Consider the following 18,025-nt stretch of genomic DNA (forward strand, 5'->3'; position numbering starts at 1 on the left):
TTATGTTTCAGCTGATAACAGAGCGGATATGTATATATATACCTTTGAAAATACATTTCAATATGCTTTATATCAGCATATTTGATGTTTAATTCCCGGTGCCGCAGCGGAAACGCAAAATGGCAAGGCAAGTCAGCACGAAGGCGCTGGAAAATGGCGCGTTGATGTCTTTGTCATTATTCAAATTAGCAGTGAGACACTCACACTCGCGAATGCACCAATACACGTGCAGGTATGCGTACATATAGACACACACCCATTGTAATGCAAAAGTAGCACACTTTTCAGGGAAGTGAATTTAAATCCTAGCTAAAGGACGAAATACGGAATACCAATAAGTGAGGAGTCAAGTACGGCGTGTTGGAAAGCCATAGCCTTAAAGCCTAAAGTAGATATTTTCGATAATCTCTATCAATATTTTGTGAAACTATTAATACTACTTTTAGTCGCCCTAAATCTATTGATCCGCTTAATTAATACACCTCTATCATGGAAACGACAAGCATGTAAATATCCTTTTTGTTGTTTATCTTAATGTGATACATTCATTGGTTACATGGCCGTTATTATTAGATTGATGACAGGTCTTATCTGGCCAAAGAACTGATGTATTTTTGGACTTTTTTACCAGACAGCGTGGATTGTATTTACCTTATTTACTTGCCTAGCCCATGTGCATTGGTATCTTCCGATCAATACACCTTCCTAATCTCTGCCAGCCGCAAAGAGAAGCTATGAGAATAATGAGAAGGGTAGTTATGCAAAGCATATGCTTTTTTAAACAAGTAACAACGAAAGCCCCTGACATATATATATTGTGTGGCACCCACATCAGATGGAATATTCCGCCATGCGTAAAAAACAATCAATTCTAACACCACTTTGCATAGCGATACACAGATTGAATGTAATTCTCGGGCGGTAAAGTTGCGGATTTTAGCACCTTAGCAGAAAATCAACCAACCATTGAGCATCATCACCATTTAACATCTCCGCAGATGCTACTATTTGTTTACGCACCTGTAAGATGTTTGGTCCAATAAAAGACGGTATCACATGCCCGATCGCACCGGATTATGTTCTGTTTCACTGATTAACACATTGTCACTCCGGTTGCACTACTTTTCGATGAGTAATTCCGCAGGGAAAAGCGAGCGACTGAACCAAAATCCGGTTGAATCGAGCGGAGTTTATCGCCAGCGGATGGATGTGTTCGAGATAAACTTCTAATATAATTATCGCCTATATAAATGTGTTGATAATGGCGCAACAATATTCAAAATACAAAATCGATAAATCGAACGCGGGGCTGGGTGCTCCTCGCCCATCATTGTCAGGTTCGAATATGCAAATATGGAACCTATTCCGTGATTCACCCAAGGAACTTTGCACTGTTCACCGTGTTTCTCGGCTTGGCGTCATGAACCATGCAAATGTTGATCATCTACGCCGTGTGGTTACTGACATATGCTAGGTGCGACTGCTCAACAGGTTTTACTTATTATTAGTATTATTATTTTTTTGTGTTCTGCCGCCAGCGGCTAGCTTCGGTAAAATATTATATTTTCGCGTCTTTCACATCGGACTGGCGTTTAACAACTGAGCGAGAAAAAATCACCATCGCCAATCGCCGGGATATAATATGATACTGTCGAGCGCAATTCTGATTTTGGGTTGGGTGGGTACTCTCCATATTAACCATATTTTTCTCTTTTTTCTCTCGCGGTGACGCCAAGTGAAATCAGTTTTGGTCAACAATGTGGCTGATATGGTAATTGACTAGAGTTCGCTGCGTCAACTTGCCCGCGATAAATGATAATGATAATTATGATGGGTTTCCAAATGATAATAAGCTATTTCTAGCTAAATATTTGGCAGGACTAAGGTAAATTTTCCGAGTTATTAAGCATTATAGCCTTGACACAAACACACATACACAAGATACAATCGTTGATACAATCGTTTTTAAAATATGGGTAATGGAAAGTCAATCCAAGTGAAGCGTCATCTTTGGAACGTTTTAGACTTGCACATATTTTAGGTCTGGCATTTCAATTAAATTTCATGTTTAGCTTGAGGCCAGTGAAATGCATTTTAATTGAAGTGTCCCCAGCACAAAAACATTTGAAATTTTCTAATAACTGCTCAGAGGTTTTTTTTGTAAAAACGAAACCATACTTTTAAAATGGTTATTCCCCTCATTTTTCCCAATTTCCTGGCAATATTTCGAGGTGCGTTTATAAAGAACGAAAGTCAGATATAAAATGTCAGATGTAAAATGTCAAAGGCATGTCTGCAATGCTGGCTATTATTTATATAGACAAACAGTGGGGATAGTTTCAAGGCCCAATCAACCATTCCAGGCAACCATTCCCCACTTTTGGCCCAAAAGGGCTGGGAAATCGAAGGAGGAAAGGTAAGGGGGCAGTCCTAGTCAGTCCTTTTTATGAGCTTTTGTTGGCTTGTTGAATTTATGGCCATAAGAAACTTGTTAAAGCACATTATTGGGTGTGTAACAAGTGCGTGTGTCTATGTGTATATGTGTGTGTGTGTGTGTGTGTTTGTGGGCGTGTTTGCTTTCGGCGCTGTTACTTTCGAGTCGCAGACTCAGAAGAGGGGGTGGAAACTGGGGGTTTAAGGCGGCAGCTGCTAAGCTAAGTAGATTAAAGTCATATTTACACGTCTTTGCTATGTGTGTGTACACATGAAAAAAATATTTTAATTGGTTACGTCTTTAAAATTCTAGAAAATATTGCTTTGTATTATTAAATATTACATTACGTATTTATCACATTTAAGTAAACATATTTCCGTAATGCTACGAAAAAGTCACACTCTCACTACGCGTGTAGAACTACATCGTTATCCCTTTTTTGTAATTATAAAATGAGGACAAGTTTTATTTAACCTAACACAATTGTTCAACATATAATTACATATTTATTTCGAATCCTTTTTTTACGGTGTATGTGTGCCTCTGCGGTTCTATTTAAGTTTGTGCTCTGCGTTAAGTGGCAGCAATTAACACTTGACATATTTATGCTTAACCCGAGGGCCGCAACGGGCGGTTCTCATGCATTATTGTCATGCCCCGGTGCCACCGTCAACTACAACCCAACTAATGCCACCAACTACTTGGCAAGGTTGAGCCATCATCGATATGGTAGCAACAACACCAGCTACAACAACCACGCTGGCCATGTCTGGCCAGCTGCTTAGTTTATTTATCAAGCGATTAAGCCCTTCCGAAAGTGGGCCGGTCCATACTGTCGTAGGGGGCGTGGCTGTCGGCCAAGTGGTGCGAAAGCACTTCCTACTTTTTCAGCCGATGTATGAGAGTGCGGCGAATATTTAAAGATAATTAGTTTGAATTTGAGAATTATTTCTCGGGAAGATAGTGATTTGTATAATATATTTATATTATATATTTATATATGATATATTTATAATAAAATATATCTACGTTTTTTTAATAAATGGCTAGTAACATCAAATTCATTACGAAAAAACAGCTTATAAAAGCTATAACTTTTCCCTAAGTTGCCTCTAAACGTATATCATTTAATAAATGACGGCATGCCATGAGCATAATTTTATTGATAATTAATATCCTGCCCAGGTCAGGAAATGGCAATAATCAGAATGACAGCTCAGAAGGCCAATACAAACGCAGCAGGTGGCCAATTTACCGCAAAGACATCGGCCATTTCTGTCATGGATATGGCCATGTCTTTGGCAACTTCATTTGGCTAAGAGTCTTGGCCCATAAAAGACGCTTCTTCCAGACAGACAACCATCCACCTATATACATTCATACATATACACTTCTGTGGGTATGTGAGTGAGTGTGTTGGATTTGGGTTAATGTCGACATTGGTCAACATGGGTGTGCAATTGAAAGCGAGCAACAAAGCAGAAAATAGAAAAATTACTCAGCGGCTCAGTTTGGGTCAGATAAAATTAAAGGAGTAACGAAGCCCGCAAAAGGGACAAAGGACATGGTAAGAGAATCGTCCTTTTACACAGAAAGAAGGTATTATGAAATGGGAATACCCATTACTCGTTACCCATTACTAGTGACAATGCGAGGAAGAAATTAAAAATTGCTGATTCATAAAAATAAAATCAAACAATAAGTAATAGTTTAAGCCTGACAGTTTTCGGCGGAATCTACAGAAACAAACACCCGCCAACGTCACTAAAATCTGAATGCTTTATCTCAACTTTCTAGCTTTTATAGTATCGGTATCCGATATCTTGGCGTTCAGTGTACTTTAAATCAGCAGGGACAAAAGAAAATCGGACATGTTTGGGTATCAATCTGAATTGGACTGCAAATAATTCTTCCATTGTGGGCCCAAAAACCTCAGCTGGGACCTCTTGGCGGTTCTATAAAAATTCCATTATTATTCGATTTTCGCTCGTTCCTTCTTGTTAAGCATTATTATGCAGAAAATGCACTAAGCCAGGGCCACTGCTTTGATGTCCTTTTTTCCGCTTTGCGGTTCGAATCAAAGTGCCTTATTTGACGGCTGCTACTGATTTGGGTAAACACACTTAAAAATCAAAAGCAATCAGGAGCAGCTTCTGAGGCATTAAGAAAAAAGGCAATAAGCCGTGTAAGTGGCCAGTTTATAGGGCAGCAATCAAGCTAGCAAGAATGTTAAGTCTATTAAATTTGACAAATCGCCTGGGAGAAACCCAAACCTTAAATCCCTCGAATATGGCATGCCCAAGTACTCTTGACATTTGCCAAAGAAATCTCACGGACTCGTAAAAGTTGTTAGGACATGGCTATTTATGTTTATGGCTTACTAATTAGCTTAAGTCCTGATGCAGCAAAAGTTTTCCCCCCATTAAAAGTGGCACTGTGTAATTTCCACTTTTCCTGTCAGTTCTCCCTCCTTTTCGCGAAAACCCCCATTCCTGTCTCACTGTTGTTTGTCATTAAAATTCACATTTTATGGAAGATTCGGTTGCCTTTACCTAGTTTCTGCACTGTCGCCTGCTACAGAATTTGCCCCACCTTTCGATGCCTGCCTTTGTTTACTACGAGTGAAAAGAAAATTTGCATAGAAAAAGAAATTTGCATGGCATTAAGCAAACGCTTTAAGTCGTCCTGACATCTACAGCTGCTGCTATCCGAGGTTGAATTACCAAGTTCGACAGGAAATGTTCTCGGGCAAAATGTTAAATTTATGGCCAGTAAATATAACTTTGAAGGGAAAAAGGCCTTCACTTGTAAGTACTATTAAAAGATAGAGCTTACTGAACGCAATTGACTTTAAAGATTACGCTTTCGGTATTTACCACGTTTCATGCCCAAGCCTGCAATTATTCTCTGTAATTCTTGGGGTAGTTCCACCCTTTCGAACAAAATGTATTCAAAACGAAATCGAAAAGTTGATTGTCTGTGGGTTATTATGAAATTAAAATGGCATAATTCGATTATTTCACGAGCGAGCGGTCCTTTATGTTCCTTGTTTGTTTTTGCGAAGTGAATTGTCCGTGGCCACGTGGCGTATGTGCAATTTCCCAGCACTTGGATGTAGAAAAATAATGTTTGATCTGCTCACATTTTCTGGCATATTTCACACACTCATTTGGAGTCGTTTAAAGGTTTTTTCCCCTTAAGCGAGTCTATTGAGCTTAGAACTTGAGTGAAGACAGCATCTTTGTCAGACGCGACGTCTGTTGCCATAAAGCATTATTGAAATATGAGATTGACATTGAATACCAGCGGCATTGTTGCTATTGTCGCCTTTTGTCCCAGGCTTTCATCGGCTGCAATTCCAGTCGACAGCAAATGCGACACATTTCTCGGGGCAGACCCATTTAATTGATTATTGTAACATAAATAGAAGCAGAGCGAAATCGGCGCCGCTGTGGGATGCATTATCGGTAGTAAACTAAATACAGTAGAACTTCTTTTAAATTTTTAAATATAATTATAATATTATATATATACAGTTATTATAAGGTTTAGCGCTACATATGTAAGACTAAATGAATAAATGCCTTTATTTGAGTTTAGGGACAACTTTTCTCATTATTCGCTGAAGGAATAATAGACTAGTTTCAGAATTCGTATTGGTTTTTCTTGTGTTCTTTTATCACCTTTCAATTACATTTACTTTGTAGTTACATTTGTCAGGAGCAAACGAATGCAAATCGAGCCTTCAATAGAATCGCCATCGAGACCACTAACAACCTTTAAGCCCCAACATTGTGCCACACTCCTGGCCAAACTGTCAACACTCACCTGAGGCAAATGCGCTCCTCCTCCTCCTCGAGTTCCACGTCCATTGTGGCGGGGGATTCTGTCTACTGCTATGCTCGGTTTTTTCCTTATTGCCGCTCAACGATGCTGCTGCTCTCGTCAAGTGAGAGTTTTAACTGCCAACGGCAGCGGCACTACGGAATCCTTGAGGGTGACAGCAGCTCCTTTTGCCGGTGTCGGGCTTAAAGCCAACTCAAAGTGATTTAAGCTGTTGTCGATTTGCCTAATACTGCCATAGATGGAAGAGAACGAGCCAGGAGCCAATTTCCGCTGATGACTAACGTGTGTTTCTTGGTGCCAAAGAATTCGCTGGGGAACCTGCTCCCGACTTCGATTCCAGTATCTGTAAGCAGAATGCGGAATATCACACTTAGCATTCTTAATAAACTCGAGAATCTCTTAAATTATTTCGCTGCAAAACGGAAATAACACCCTCTGCTCCTTCATACATTCTACAACACCCTCCACGAGTCATTCACATTTAACAATGGCAGTATATAATTTAATAAATAGTTGCAGTTGACAGATTTCAAGTGGGCATGGGTGCGACGGAGTGGTGAACACTACACGTCATCGGGTCTATAAAGTAACACATACGTATATATGTAGTAAGTCTATATAGGGAATGGCGACAAGTGCAAAAGTGTGCGCAATAAGTGGCATAAAAAAGAAGCCAAAGGAAACAAAGAAACTGCACGAAACTGACCTGGTATGGAAGGTTGTATACTCTTCTTCGTAGACAATAAAGATAGATACTTAGAGAAACACATGAGAAACAATAGTGACATGCTCACTAATGTCAAGGGTATCTTTAGTCACAAATACATATACTCCTATATGAACTTCTTTCTGTTGCCTTCTGATGTTAACTAAAAATCGAAATTCTACCCCTTTAAAATCAGTTGTGTTATTCCTGTGCAAACGAAGCCCAAAGCACCAGTGCCATCTCGACAATGAAAATAAGCCAGGGAATGGCGAAATCGGTGCATATTGGCTTGTGTGTGTTTTTCACTCCTGCTTTGCCATTTAAACTGTCGCCTTTTGGTGTGAGTGTCCGCTTTTGGTGCTTCTCCACATAAGGCAAACACTAGAAATGTCAAATGTTTTGCCTTACCATGTGTGCCATGCCCAGAAGGAGCAGGATGCGAAGTAGGACGATCAGGGGAAGAGCGGCAGGACATGACAGGAGAAGCAGTCAGGGGCATTTGTCGTGCTGTTGGCTGTTTTTTATGTCCTGCCCATTTCCATAGCAATTGGGGCACAGGAAAAAATTAACGATTAAAAATGTATCAATCATTTAAGGAATATAGCACAGAAAAATACAAAAAATGTGAATCAATCAACCACCGGCAAAAAACAATCTGCACAATTTTGTTTACAACAATTTTTTGAATTTATTATACATATATGTATTAATCTAGCTTAAATAGCACTTAGTTTCATAAGGTTCAGTAGTGTCTAAAAAATATTCAAATTTTATTAGAGAAGGCCAGATTTTTTCATGTGCTCCACCATTGAAACTGAAAGCCACTTGAAGCATGCAACACCCAGGCAAATTCAATCAGTGCGTGCAACTCGCGGCCACTTGGCATGCTGTCTGTGGTTTGCCGGTTCCGCAATTGGATGCAAGATGTGGGCGGAATGTCCTGGCGGGTCCTTGGGCACAGCTTTTATTATTGAGTCATAAAACCAATTTAATGCCGTTAAAGAGGATGCATTTAACCGCTATCTCGTACAGGGTGTCTGTTAGTCCGTAGGCAAGCGTGAGGATGGCAATTCGTCATACTTAAAATATGGCAGATATCCGCATGATCCCCATATGCAGAGCATGCTTTATTGCCCTCCTTGAATATTTATCGGACTGCGAATGTATACTATATATATGTACATGTGTTATAGGTCTTGTTATGAGTTATGTGCATCCTGTTTCGTGAGGATATCCCAGCAATTTCCTCTCCTTTCATTTAAATTCTCGTTGTTTTTTTTGCCCGCGCCTGACAATGTAACCAGTTTATGACGCTGCTAGCCAAGTTTCCGGTCTGTCTAACACGGGTTCCCCCTTTTTGGATTGCCCTCGATGGCCGGAATGCTATGTAACCATACGAGGAACCAACTTTAAGGCGAGTGTTTCTGAATCCTGCTTAAAATGGTTTTTAAAAATATACTCTCAAAGGAGGGGAATCTGTGTGTGACAGTCATCAGCAGGTGAATGTCCAATCCCCATTCCTACTAAAATCCGTATATCCCTTGTGAGAATGTGGCCCCAAAAACGCCACTCAAATGTGAGAGTGGGTCGACTACATCGGTGGCCGGAGCAAGGACCTATCGCCAATGGCAGTAAATTGAGTGTAAATATTCCTACGATCGTTTTTTTGCTGATGCTGCAGTTGAGTTGTTTAAAAAAAGTTTGCAAGCTGGGTCAAAATGTCAGGCACATCGATTTATGTGGCACCTTGAAAACACTTTTTATGGTACATAGAAAAACCAACACTTGATGGGTACAAATTAAATGATGTTTCCAAATATATATATGACTTTTGATGATAACGCTATGAAATAAAATATTATTGGAGAAAATAATAATTCCAAATTATAAGCAACTATCATTACAGGTACATACTCGTACATACTGACTAAAATCATATATCTCTTTGTTGTGGGTATGCAGTTTTTACCCGAGTATTTATCGTCCTGATGCTATCTTGTTTGTTTTGGGCGAAACAGTTTGCAGCATCATGCGGCTGAAAAGAATTAAGTTTCTGATTCCTGTCGACACCAGCGACTCATTTACTCATCTTGCTAAAAGGGCAGTGGAGTGGTACTGCTGGGAAGGACCTGCAGCTTGCTCTTTGGATCTGCGAGCCCTTTGCTCCTTTCGCCGCTTGCCACACGCTGTCGCTTTATGTTGGACGAAGGGAGCGATGAGCAAACAAACGGACCACAGATCCTGCAATCCGAGTGCTCCTTGCCTTTGTTTATCCTGCTGCCAGGTTGCACCTTGCATATCCTTGCACCCTGGCACTCGCGCTTATGAATAAGCGCTTACTGTCCTGCAGTTCCAGTTACTGGCCCAGTTACCGGGCAATTATGCGCTTCCTAAAAATAAATTAATGACCAACCGACAATACGGAGCAACCGGAGAGGAAGCAGAAACATTGGACACTCCCGAGAGTGAACTTTACCGGCCCTTTTTAATTAATTACACGGCACGAGTCGCCAGCGAAAGAGTCTTTGATAAGTCCCAGCTAACAATGAAACAAACTTTTTACGATCGCCGTGAGACTGATTGCTAAATATATTTGTGGTTGCCTTAATTAGTGCGATTAGAAGCCATTAGTCTTGACACTTTTTTTCAAGAGTATGTGAGTAAAGGCAGACAAAAATACTTACTTATGTATTCTGATATTATTGGAATATATTACTTGAATATAATATTATAATATAAAATATAAAGGAGCTTGAAAGCTTTTAATTTAAAAAGAACAAAATATGTTAACTAATATGGTAAATATAATATTAAAATTTAGACAAATCGAACTTATTTTCTAATTTGAAAATATTATCTCATTTTAATTTTATGATAAACCAACCAGAAAAGCTAATATTTATACCTAGCTGTGTTCTTTTTGCATTTATGAATAATTGGAACCTCGATATAACATTCTGTAGTTTCAGGCAAGAGAAGCCGAATTTCCCTCTGCACTGCATTTTGATTTATTTTAATTTTTTTTTTTTTTATGTTTTATTTATTAGGTGAAGAATCCGTACATCATAATGATTTATTTTAATAACGTGCAAACCACCTCCCCACTTTGGTCATAAGCGGCGTATGAGCAATTTACCTGGCTGATCGTCCGAAATCGTTGCCTACTTTCGGGCGGTGTCTGCTTCTAGCGCCAATTTAAATGACCTTTCCACATTGATGAATTAAGATGGAATGGGGCAAAAACATAATTTATTATTTAATGCGTTTCAATTTTAATTGCATGTGTCCGAACGATGGACCTAATAGAATTGAAAATGAATATTGCCCGCGATTGAATTGAATCAGATTTCAGGAGTTAAGTAAATTTTTGCGCGAAATACGTTAGTCTGTGTGGACAGGTGGCGAGAGTGTTTGTGTGTGTGCTTTTGCTTTAGCCAAACACATTTTTACATTTACCACGGAGCAATTTATTTTAATTTCCCCACAAAATGTGTGCTAATCATGGCATTTGCTCGTTCACATTATGTGGTTGGTTTCCAGTTTTTGCAGCTTGTTCATTTTTGTTGCATGCATCAGCTGCAGCTGCATATTGCATGACTTTCCCTTAGAAATGTTTTCACCACTGCACTTTTGGGATTTTACATTTTATGCTTGTCATTGCCAATGAATCCTAAAGATTCCCGATATAGTGAATGTGAATTAGTGAATAAACCCTGATAATGGCGGGCTAATAAATCATTTGTTTAGCGATCATTATTTTTATATTCTCATATAAAACGTTTGTGCAAATCTTTGTATTTACTGTAACTCAAATAGCAAACGACAGGGCGGAAATAAAATTGTTACCCGGCCAAATTGTTTACACAAAAAAGAAAAGCCCCTCTTTTTACGAGACACCGGTTGAAAGGGTGTAACACCTGGTGGGGTGGGGAATATTAAAGTTTAATTCCACAACAAAGCCGTAAAAACGAAACAGGAAACATATACCCACAGGCCACATCAAACGCGTTGCACTAAGCCGGCCAGCTCACTTTGTATCCTGTTCGTGCACCAGAAAACAACTGAAATCTACATGAGTTTTTTAATATTTTTTTCGGCATGGAAAGTTTATAAGATATACTAGTAATGTCATAAATATTAAAATATCGCTACCCAATGCATATTGAAGTACTGTACAGCTATAAAAAAAATCAGTATACGGTGATTTCAATTTTAATCGTAATGTTTTTGATGATATATTTTGTTTAATGATATATTCAAACATTATAAAAATTAAATAAATACAAAAATTAACTATAAACCTACTTATTATTATATGAACCATAATTGTTTCTAAATAAAATATATATACATATTATGATCTTAACAATAGATATTTTTCACTGTGTAAGTTACCCCTTCTTCATTCTGAAACGCATACATATAAACTGATAACCCCTTTGTGTTTCGAAAATGCTGCTGTGCAATGTGAAATATTTGAAAATAAAATATGCTCTACGTTTCAGCCGGGCTAAAAGCAAATGCGAGGCACAGAGAATGGGCCAACGACAAACTGGGAAAAATGTAGCATAAATTAAGCGGAGAACAAACGCTGGAACATTGGCAGAGAGTGGGTTATCCTCTGGTCCATCAGCAGCTGACTTTGAGTGACGCTGAAGCGTGTCTTAATTATGATTAAAAAACAGGGAATTAAATGGTTTGTGTTTAGCCTTAATGTCTACATTGCCATTACGCCCCCTCCCCGTGAAAGCCGCTTCACTAGCTGGAAAATTAATGAAAACCGTTGTGAGTTTCAATTATGTTTTCGTATTTTCTTGCCACCTTCCCCACTCTACCATCTGTTTTCCCCTTTTCGCTCTGTTTGGACAATGACAAACTACTTGCATGTGTGTGCTGTTTACTTTTCTTTGGCTATGAAAATTATTATCTTCCCATTAATTTTGCTCTCTCGGTAGCGGGAGATTTTATCAAAAATTAACTCATTGTGTGTTTTTAATTATTCAATTATTATGACTTTACGGCTGTTTGCCTTGGCAGCCGTTTCCCATTTTTTTGCCCAATTTATATGGGCCCGACTCATTTAGCCGTATTTTATCGTAGCCGCAGCAAAAACATTTATCGGCCAAGTGAGCAAACAAGTGGCAAAAAGGGAAGATCTTCCAAGTGCGATAAACGACAACTATTTTTGATTCTACACTGTTTTTAGCGAGAAAGACGATAATACGTGTGCTGAGTTTGTACCATTGTTCCAAGGGATAAGCCATCATCGAATGGCAACCATAACTTGTTGAAGGACTCTGGAACTTGAATTGCAACAATGCTGGGCAGCGAAGTTACCAAAAATTTCTAAACATTTGAACTGACTTAAAGTTGGGGAAAACATAGGGCATGTTCGATGGCATTTACAAGTTGCATATACAAAGTTGTCACAAGAAAATGGCTTAGGCTTCGATGTTTATACCCGTTACTCGTAGAGTAAAAGGGTATACTAGATTCGTTGAAAAGTATGTAACAGGCAGAAGGAAGCGTTTCCGACCATATAAAGTATATATATTCTTGATCAGGATCAGTAGCCGAGTCGATCTGGCCATGTCCGTCTTTTCATTTTTGTATTAGTCTTGTAAATTTTTATCGATTTCCCAAAAAAATTTTTGCCACGCCCACTCTAACGCCCACAAACCGCCAAAAACTCACCTTCGCACTTACACTAGCTCAGTAACGGGTATCAGATAGTCGGGGACCTCGACTATAGCGTTCTCTCTTGTTTTTTACTGCAAGTTGGACGGAAAAAGAAGTTCCTGTAAAGAGTGTTTTTGCATAGTTATAAACACTATGGTTTGAGGTACACAGGCTTTAAAATATAGATATTTGAATGCTAAAAATGAATTTTAAAAATAAAAATTATTTTGTTTTTTCAGGACCCCATGGTAAGCTCTTAAAGGAGTTTGCGGTTGAATTCTACAACTATTTAGATTAAAGTGTCCTTTGAAAGGGAGCTGTCCGCATAATTTACCTTGATTGTCCACATATATCCCAGTGCACTTGAAAGTGCAGTTAAAGCTCCGTATTTGTCAACTAGTTTGCGTTTTATTGTTTGCCACTTCAGCAAACAAGACCCCCTTTTTTTACAAACTTTTAACCCGAATGCAGACTGTGATGTCGCCACTTTGAGCAAAGCAAATAAATAGCAAAGTGAATAAAGTGAATTCTTATCAGCTTCACAAGTAAATAGACAGCAAGATATTCTTGGCAAACACCCCAGAACGTTTTACTGCAGATTTGTTTTTTTTTCTTAATATTTGTACTCGTTTACTGTGTTTGGAAATTGTACATTTTAATGTTCCACATATGAATGGATTTCACTCTTGTTGTTGCCCATTTAAACTGAAAAAGAGTGGGATACTGGGGGTAAACAAATCCGAGAAGAAAGCAAAGTCAACCAACTAAAAATGTATGCGTTTAATTATGTATCAGTATCTGTATCGTTGTACTTTGAACAATTCGCAAGCGAGAATTTTATTTTATCACTTTTTTGTAGTTTTCTGCTTGGCTGGCGAACAGTGAGTCATTCCGAGGTTTGTATTATGACACTCCGCTTAAATGGATTTTTTGTTCGGTACCTTATAAGGCAGCCAAAGCCATTAAAAGCCGCCAGATCAGGCCAAGTCCATATCCACAACTCGCATTAGCCAGTGGGGTATGCTGCTTAAAGCCACTAAATCGTGGTATTAAGTTGGTTTAGCAAATTATCGGTTTTGAAATCAATATTTCTGACACCTCATGTGATGGACTAGCCAGAAAATGTTTCCTTCAGTCTGTAAATTTGTTTCAACAATTTGTTTATGTTCTGTTCATGGGCGTTTTGAATTTTATCTATTCCCAGGCAGCTTAAGTGATTTCTGGGGCAGACTTTTGTCTGATTTATTTGTCCATCGACTAAACGGCCAAATTTTGGGCAGGGGGAAGAAAAATTGCGTCTGCAAAAACAGCCAGGCAAATTGTTGGGAGAAAGTTTTCCCTCGGTTGTTGCAATTTTTCCGGGTGTTTTGCTTTGTTTTGGTTTGGCTTCCTCCTCCTCGTTTTCGATTGCAGCGCAGCCTTGGCAGCAATTTGACAGACATAAACAATAGGGGAACTTCGTTCACGGCGGTAAAATCGTAGATGTATTTATCCTCAGACGAATTCCAAATGCTCTAATGCTCTTAAAATAGGTTAATATAAATAAATCAAATTTATGGCTGTCAGATTCAAATGAATGCTTTCTGTTAATAATAGAAAACAATGTTAAGCACTTGCACTGATTTCTTGAACTAACTTAGTACTCAACATTCGCTAATCATACACTTCACCCCACATTCATATATCACATTTAATCTTATTAAAAATAAGGACTCATACAAATTACAGGCTGCAAGTTTCGATCACTGTTTTTCGATTTGGTCTGATATGGCACGGAATGATCGCCTATACAAATCTGACCACGGTTGTTTGCCTGTATTGAAACTAAAGTCAACATTTTGGCCGGCTACCCTGCCAAATTGGTGTGTAGTTTTTACTCTGGCAGTATCCTCCAGCCGGGATTAAAAGCAATTTTTGGCTTTGTGGCCGATGCAGCCACAAGTTTTGAGCCTGGCCATATCTAGACTGTAATATTTGCGCCTCTGCCAAGAGCCAAGTTGAAAGTAACAGCAACTAGGACAATTAGCACAGCCAAAACTGCTGGGCCATAAGTTTCCGTTGGCAAGACAACGCACACAAAAGTGAACCAAGTTCTGTCGTCTGGGGAGCGGTGTGTCAAGTACCTCTTTGTGTTCCAAGTCCCCATATTTTCCGTTGTTTCGAAAAACTTGCAAGAGTCTAGTCAAGATGAAACTAAATTAAATGCGGCTGAAGGGACAATTATTCTGCCATTTATCTCTCATATGGCATAAAGTTACAGAAAGTTATCTTTTTGAACTCGCTTTGAGCTGCTTAGCGACACGTGGCCTCCTTCTTTGCTGAGGTGAACTTTTTAGCCTAGGATGCGGTGCAAAGTACAACAAGAATTCGCCATGATTTTTTTCGCTTCTCCCCGACGGATACTTTACTCTTACTTACTTGTCGGTGCGGGGGCATATTAAATTTCCATCGCCACTCCATCGTCGGAAAGTTGAATGAATGTTGTTTTCAAGGCCCTCTTCCATTGAATTGCCTTCCTGGAGGCCCGGCGCGAATTGAATTAAATTGTGTGATTGAAGCATAAATAAATTCATTAAATACTTTGCCAAGATGCCATAAAAGCTGCCAAGTGCTGTTCTTGCAGCCTAATGTTTAAGTCAATCGATCGGATTTCCCCTCAACCGTTCAACAGGTCGTCGAGGAAACCTTCAATAAAGAGAAGGACCAGAACTTGACCTTCCCAATGCTCCCTATTGATTCAATAATAAAAATAACTGCAGAACGTTTGTAATTCGCTTGTGTGCCTGTGCATATATTTGCTTGAGTATCTACCCATGGCTTTGGTCACTTTCTCATTGCACCTTGCATCGTCTATCGAGTATCTTGTATCTCAATGTGAAGGCTGTCTCGCAGCTGCCTCATTATGGATGGATTTCAATTGGACATTCGGATTTACAATGAAGCCAACTGCATTGGGCGGGAGCCTATGGAACGCTCAATGAATGCGAGTGAGGTGTTTAGATAAATATGTGAGACAAAGGTCCTGCCTCTATACGCAGGTAATGTTAGACTGTATTCGAAAAAGATATTATGAAAATAAATGTTGATTATTTAAATAAGAGGCTATTCAAATAACAAAGCTTCACTACAAAATAAATATTATTAAGATCAAATAGCTATCCTCTCACAAACATATTCTATTTATATTTTTTAAGGACCCTATGTGTAAGCACGTGACTTAAGTACTCAATAAAATAATTCTCTTACTGAACTAAAATACAATTATAATCTTATTTATCTTTGTCCACTTTACCTTTCTTTTTTTGTAATTAAATTTTATTAAGCTCTTATTTAAAAAGTCCCTGCTTGCAGTGCGTTTAAATGAACTACCTATTAGCCTCTGTCTGACCTTTCAGGCAGGTGTATCTTTTTTAAGCCCCTGTTTTTTTCCTTTCGCAACTAACCGCTTATTATGCATCATTCTCATCGGCCGGGAACCCAGTTAATTTCACCTTTCAGGTCCTAATCCTGCAGACGGAATTGTTCGGACTTAATGTCCGCACAAGCCAACAAGCTTGCCGGCATAATGCGTCAAATTGCTAATTAAGAACTGCAGCAGTGGCAAAATGTGCCCCGATTAGTGGCCATGTCATTGGGGTCCTGGTAAAAGGGAGCAGAAGTCTGGCCGAAAGAAGGGAAAGGGTCTGAGCTTGCGTGTTAAGATATTTGATTATGGCAGACAACGGCACATACGCTCACAAACGCTTCAACACACACACATATCAATTAGTATAGGGTGTGTCCTTTTTTTGTGGTCCGAGAAGTAGACTACGCTACTGGTCACTCAACTATTAGTGCCGAAAACAGAATTTGTGTCACGTCACACTGACCCCTAACCAAAAACAAAAATAATTAAGAGCTTAAAGATAGCGACAGTCAGCGAGCGGACGATTAAAAATAGTCGGAATGGATGCTGCACACGCCTATTTTTAGGGTCACCCCGGGGTCAATCACTCCACGCGGCTAGACACCAGCGTGATGGCAAAAGGTGGCAGAAGGTGGCCAAAGGTGGCCAAAGGGTCTAATCCTCCCCCGATACGAGTGGGTCCTTAAAACCACCAATTTATTTGCGTTTTGCCCGCTGCGCACAAAGTTTTTTGGGCAGCTCACTGAGGCTGCAGTAATGTGAATTGATTTCCGCCGACTGCAAACAACACGGTTATCCATTTCTGTCGCATCCGTATCCGTATCCTCACAGCATATCACACAACAACAACCCACAGCAATGCACTGTAAGAAAGACCTCAATTCTATATTTGATTGCTGACCTACTGAATAAATTAAAGTGATTAAGAGACACTTTAAATTGAAAATTATTATTATATTAATTATATGACTTAGATAATAATTATTTGCGATAACGGGCAACAGAATATTTTAGGCGTTCAAAATCAATGATACCTCCCGAAAGCTTCTCATAAAATATTATGACTAAATGTATAAAAGGAACTAAAACTTAACATTGAATATAAATGTTGTCTTTCAGCAATATTTTTTTATGTGCATCTCTCCTCCGCGAATAACATTGTTAAAAACTTCTGGTTCGAATTTCACGCCAAAATACTTGGGAAAAATTGTTGATTTGATTTTGGCGATATAAAAACTTTTAATTAATTGGCCCCGACTTGGCAGTTGCTCTATCTGTCGACGATTTTATGGCAATGCACATCTCGATCTGGAAATGGGTCTTGGGCCATTTGAATTCGTTCAGCCAGCGAACGTGACCCAAAAGTTGGTGGCCCGTGTTTTGGCCATCTCACTCGGAATTCCGGAAACGGACGTGACAGTAATAGGTCATGCTCGATTCCCTTCGATTTTTTGATTTTCGGGCTCGGTTCCAGTAAAACGTTTGTTGTATTTTATTGGGATTTGATATTTTTGAGTAGTTCATAAATGTACCCTCACCTTTCGTGCTGAAAGTAGTGTCCGTTTTTATGGTTTTTGGTTAACAATGCGGGCTAAACTTTGTTGATACAATTCGGAATTCCAAGATTGATAAGACGTTAATTTATTTTCCATTTCAAATTCATTTTTAGGGACTCTTTTATTGACTATATCTTATAGTCATAAAATGATTGAGCTGTTACCTTTGTTTACCGCTGATAATAAAATTGTGTTTGCGGCACTTAAGTATTTAATTTTTATTTATTTTGAATTGCGCAGCACTTTTTAGTATATTTTAGAATTTTTAAATTTTAAATTTTTTATTTTTTTTACTCAATGAATGAGTTAAAACTTAACATGTAATTTTGTACAATATATAAAAAATCTTATTTTTCGTCACACTCTTGTTATAAACTAATTTGAAACTCTTTTGAACT

General features: G+C 38.8%; 1 protein-coding gene across 3 annotated transcripts in view; it reads right to left on the reverse strand.

Moving 5' to 3' along the window:
- LOC122615801 (adenylyl cyclase 78C) overlaps positions 1 to 17,810 on the reverse strand; it is a 31,056-nt gene extending 13,246 nt beyond the window's left edge. Inside the window, exons 1-3 of one of the 3 annotated variants that reach the window (XM_043790929.1) lie at positions 17,610 to 17,810; positions 12,681 to 12,784; positions 6,263 to 6,623 (exon numbers count right to left, since the gene is read on the reverse strand). In XM_043790929.1, coding sequence (XP_043646864.1) covers positions 6,263 to 6,306 — 44 coding nt within the window. In that variant the 5' untranslated portion in view covers positions 6,307 to 6,623; positions 12,681 to 12,784; positions 17,610 to 17,810. Of the gene's footprint in view, positions 1 to 1,020; positions 1,537 to 6,262; positions 6,624 to 12,680; positions 12,785 to 17,609 lie in introns of those variants that run through there. The other 2 variants (XM_043790927.1, XM_043790928.1) reach the window with 2 other exon arrangements.
- Positions 17,811 to 18,025: the final 215 nt, after the last annotated feature.

Source organism: Drosophila teissieri, chromosome 3L (assembly GCF_016746235.2).
Source record: "Drosophila teissieri strain GT53w chromosome 3L, Prin_Dtei_1.1, whole genome shotgun sequence".
Taxonomy (NCBI): domain Eukaryota; kingdom Metazoa; phylum Arthropoda; class Insecta; order Diptera; family Drosophilidae; genus Drosophila; species Drosophila teissieri.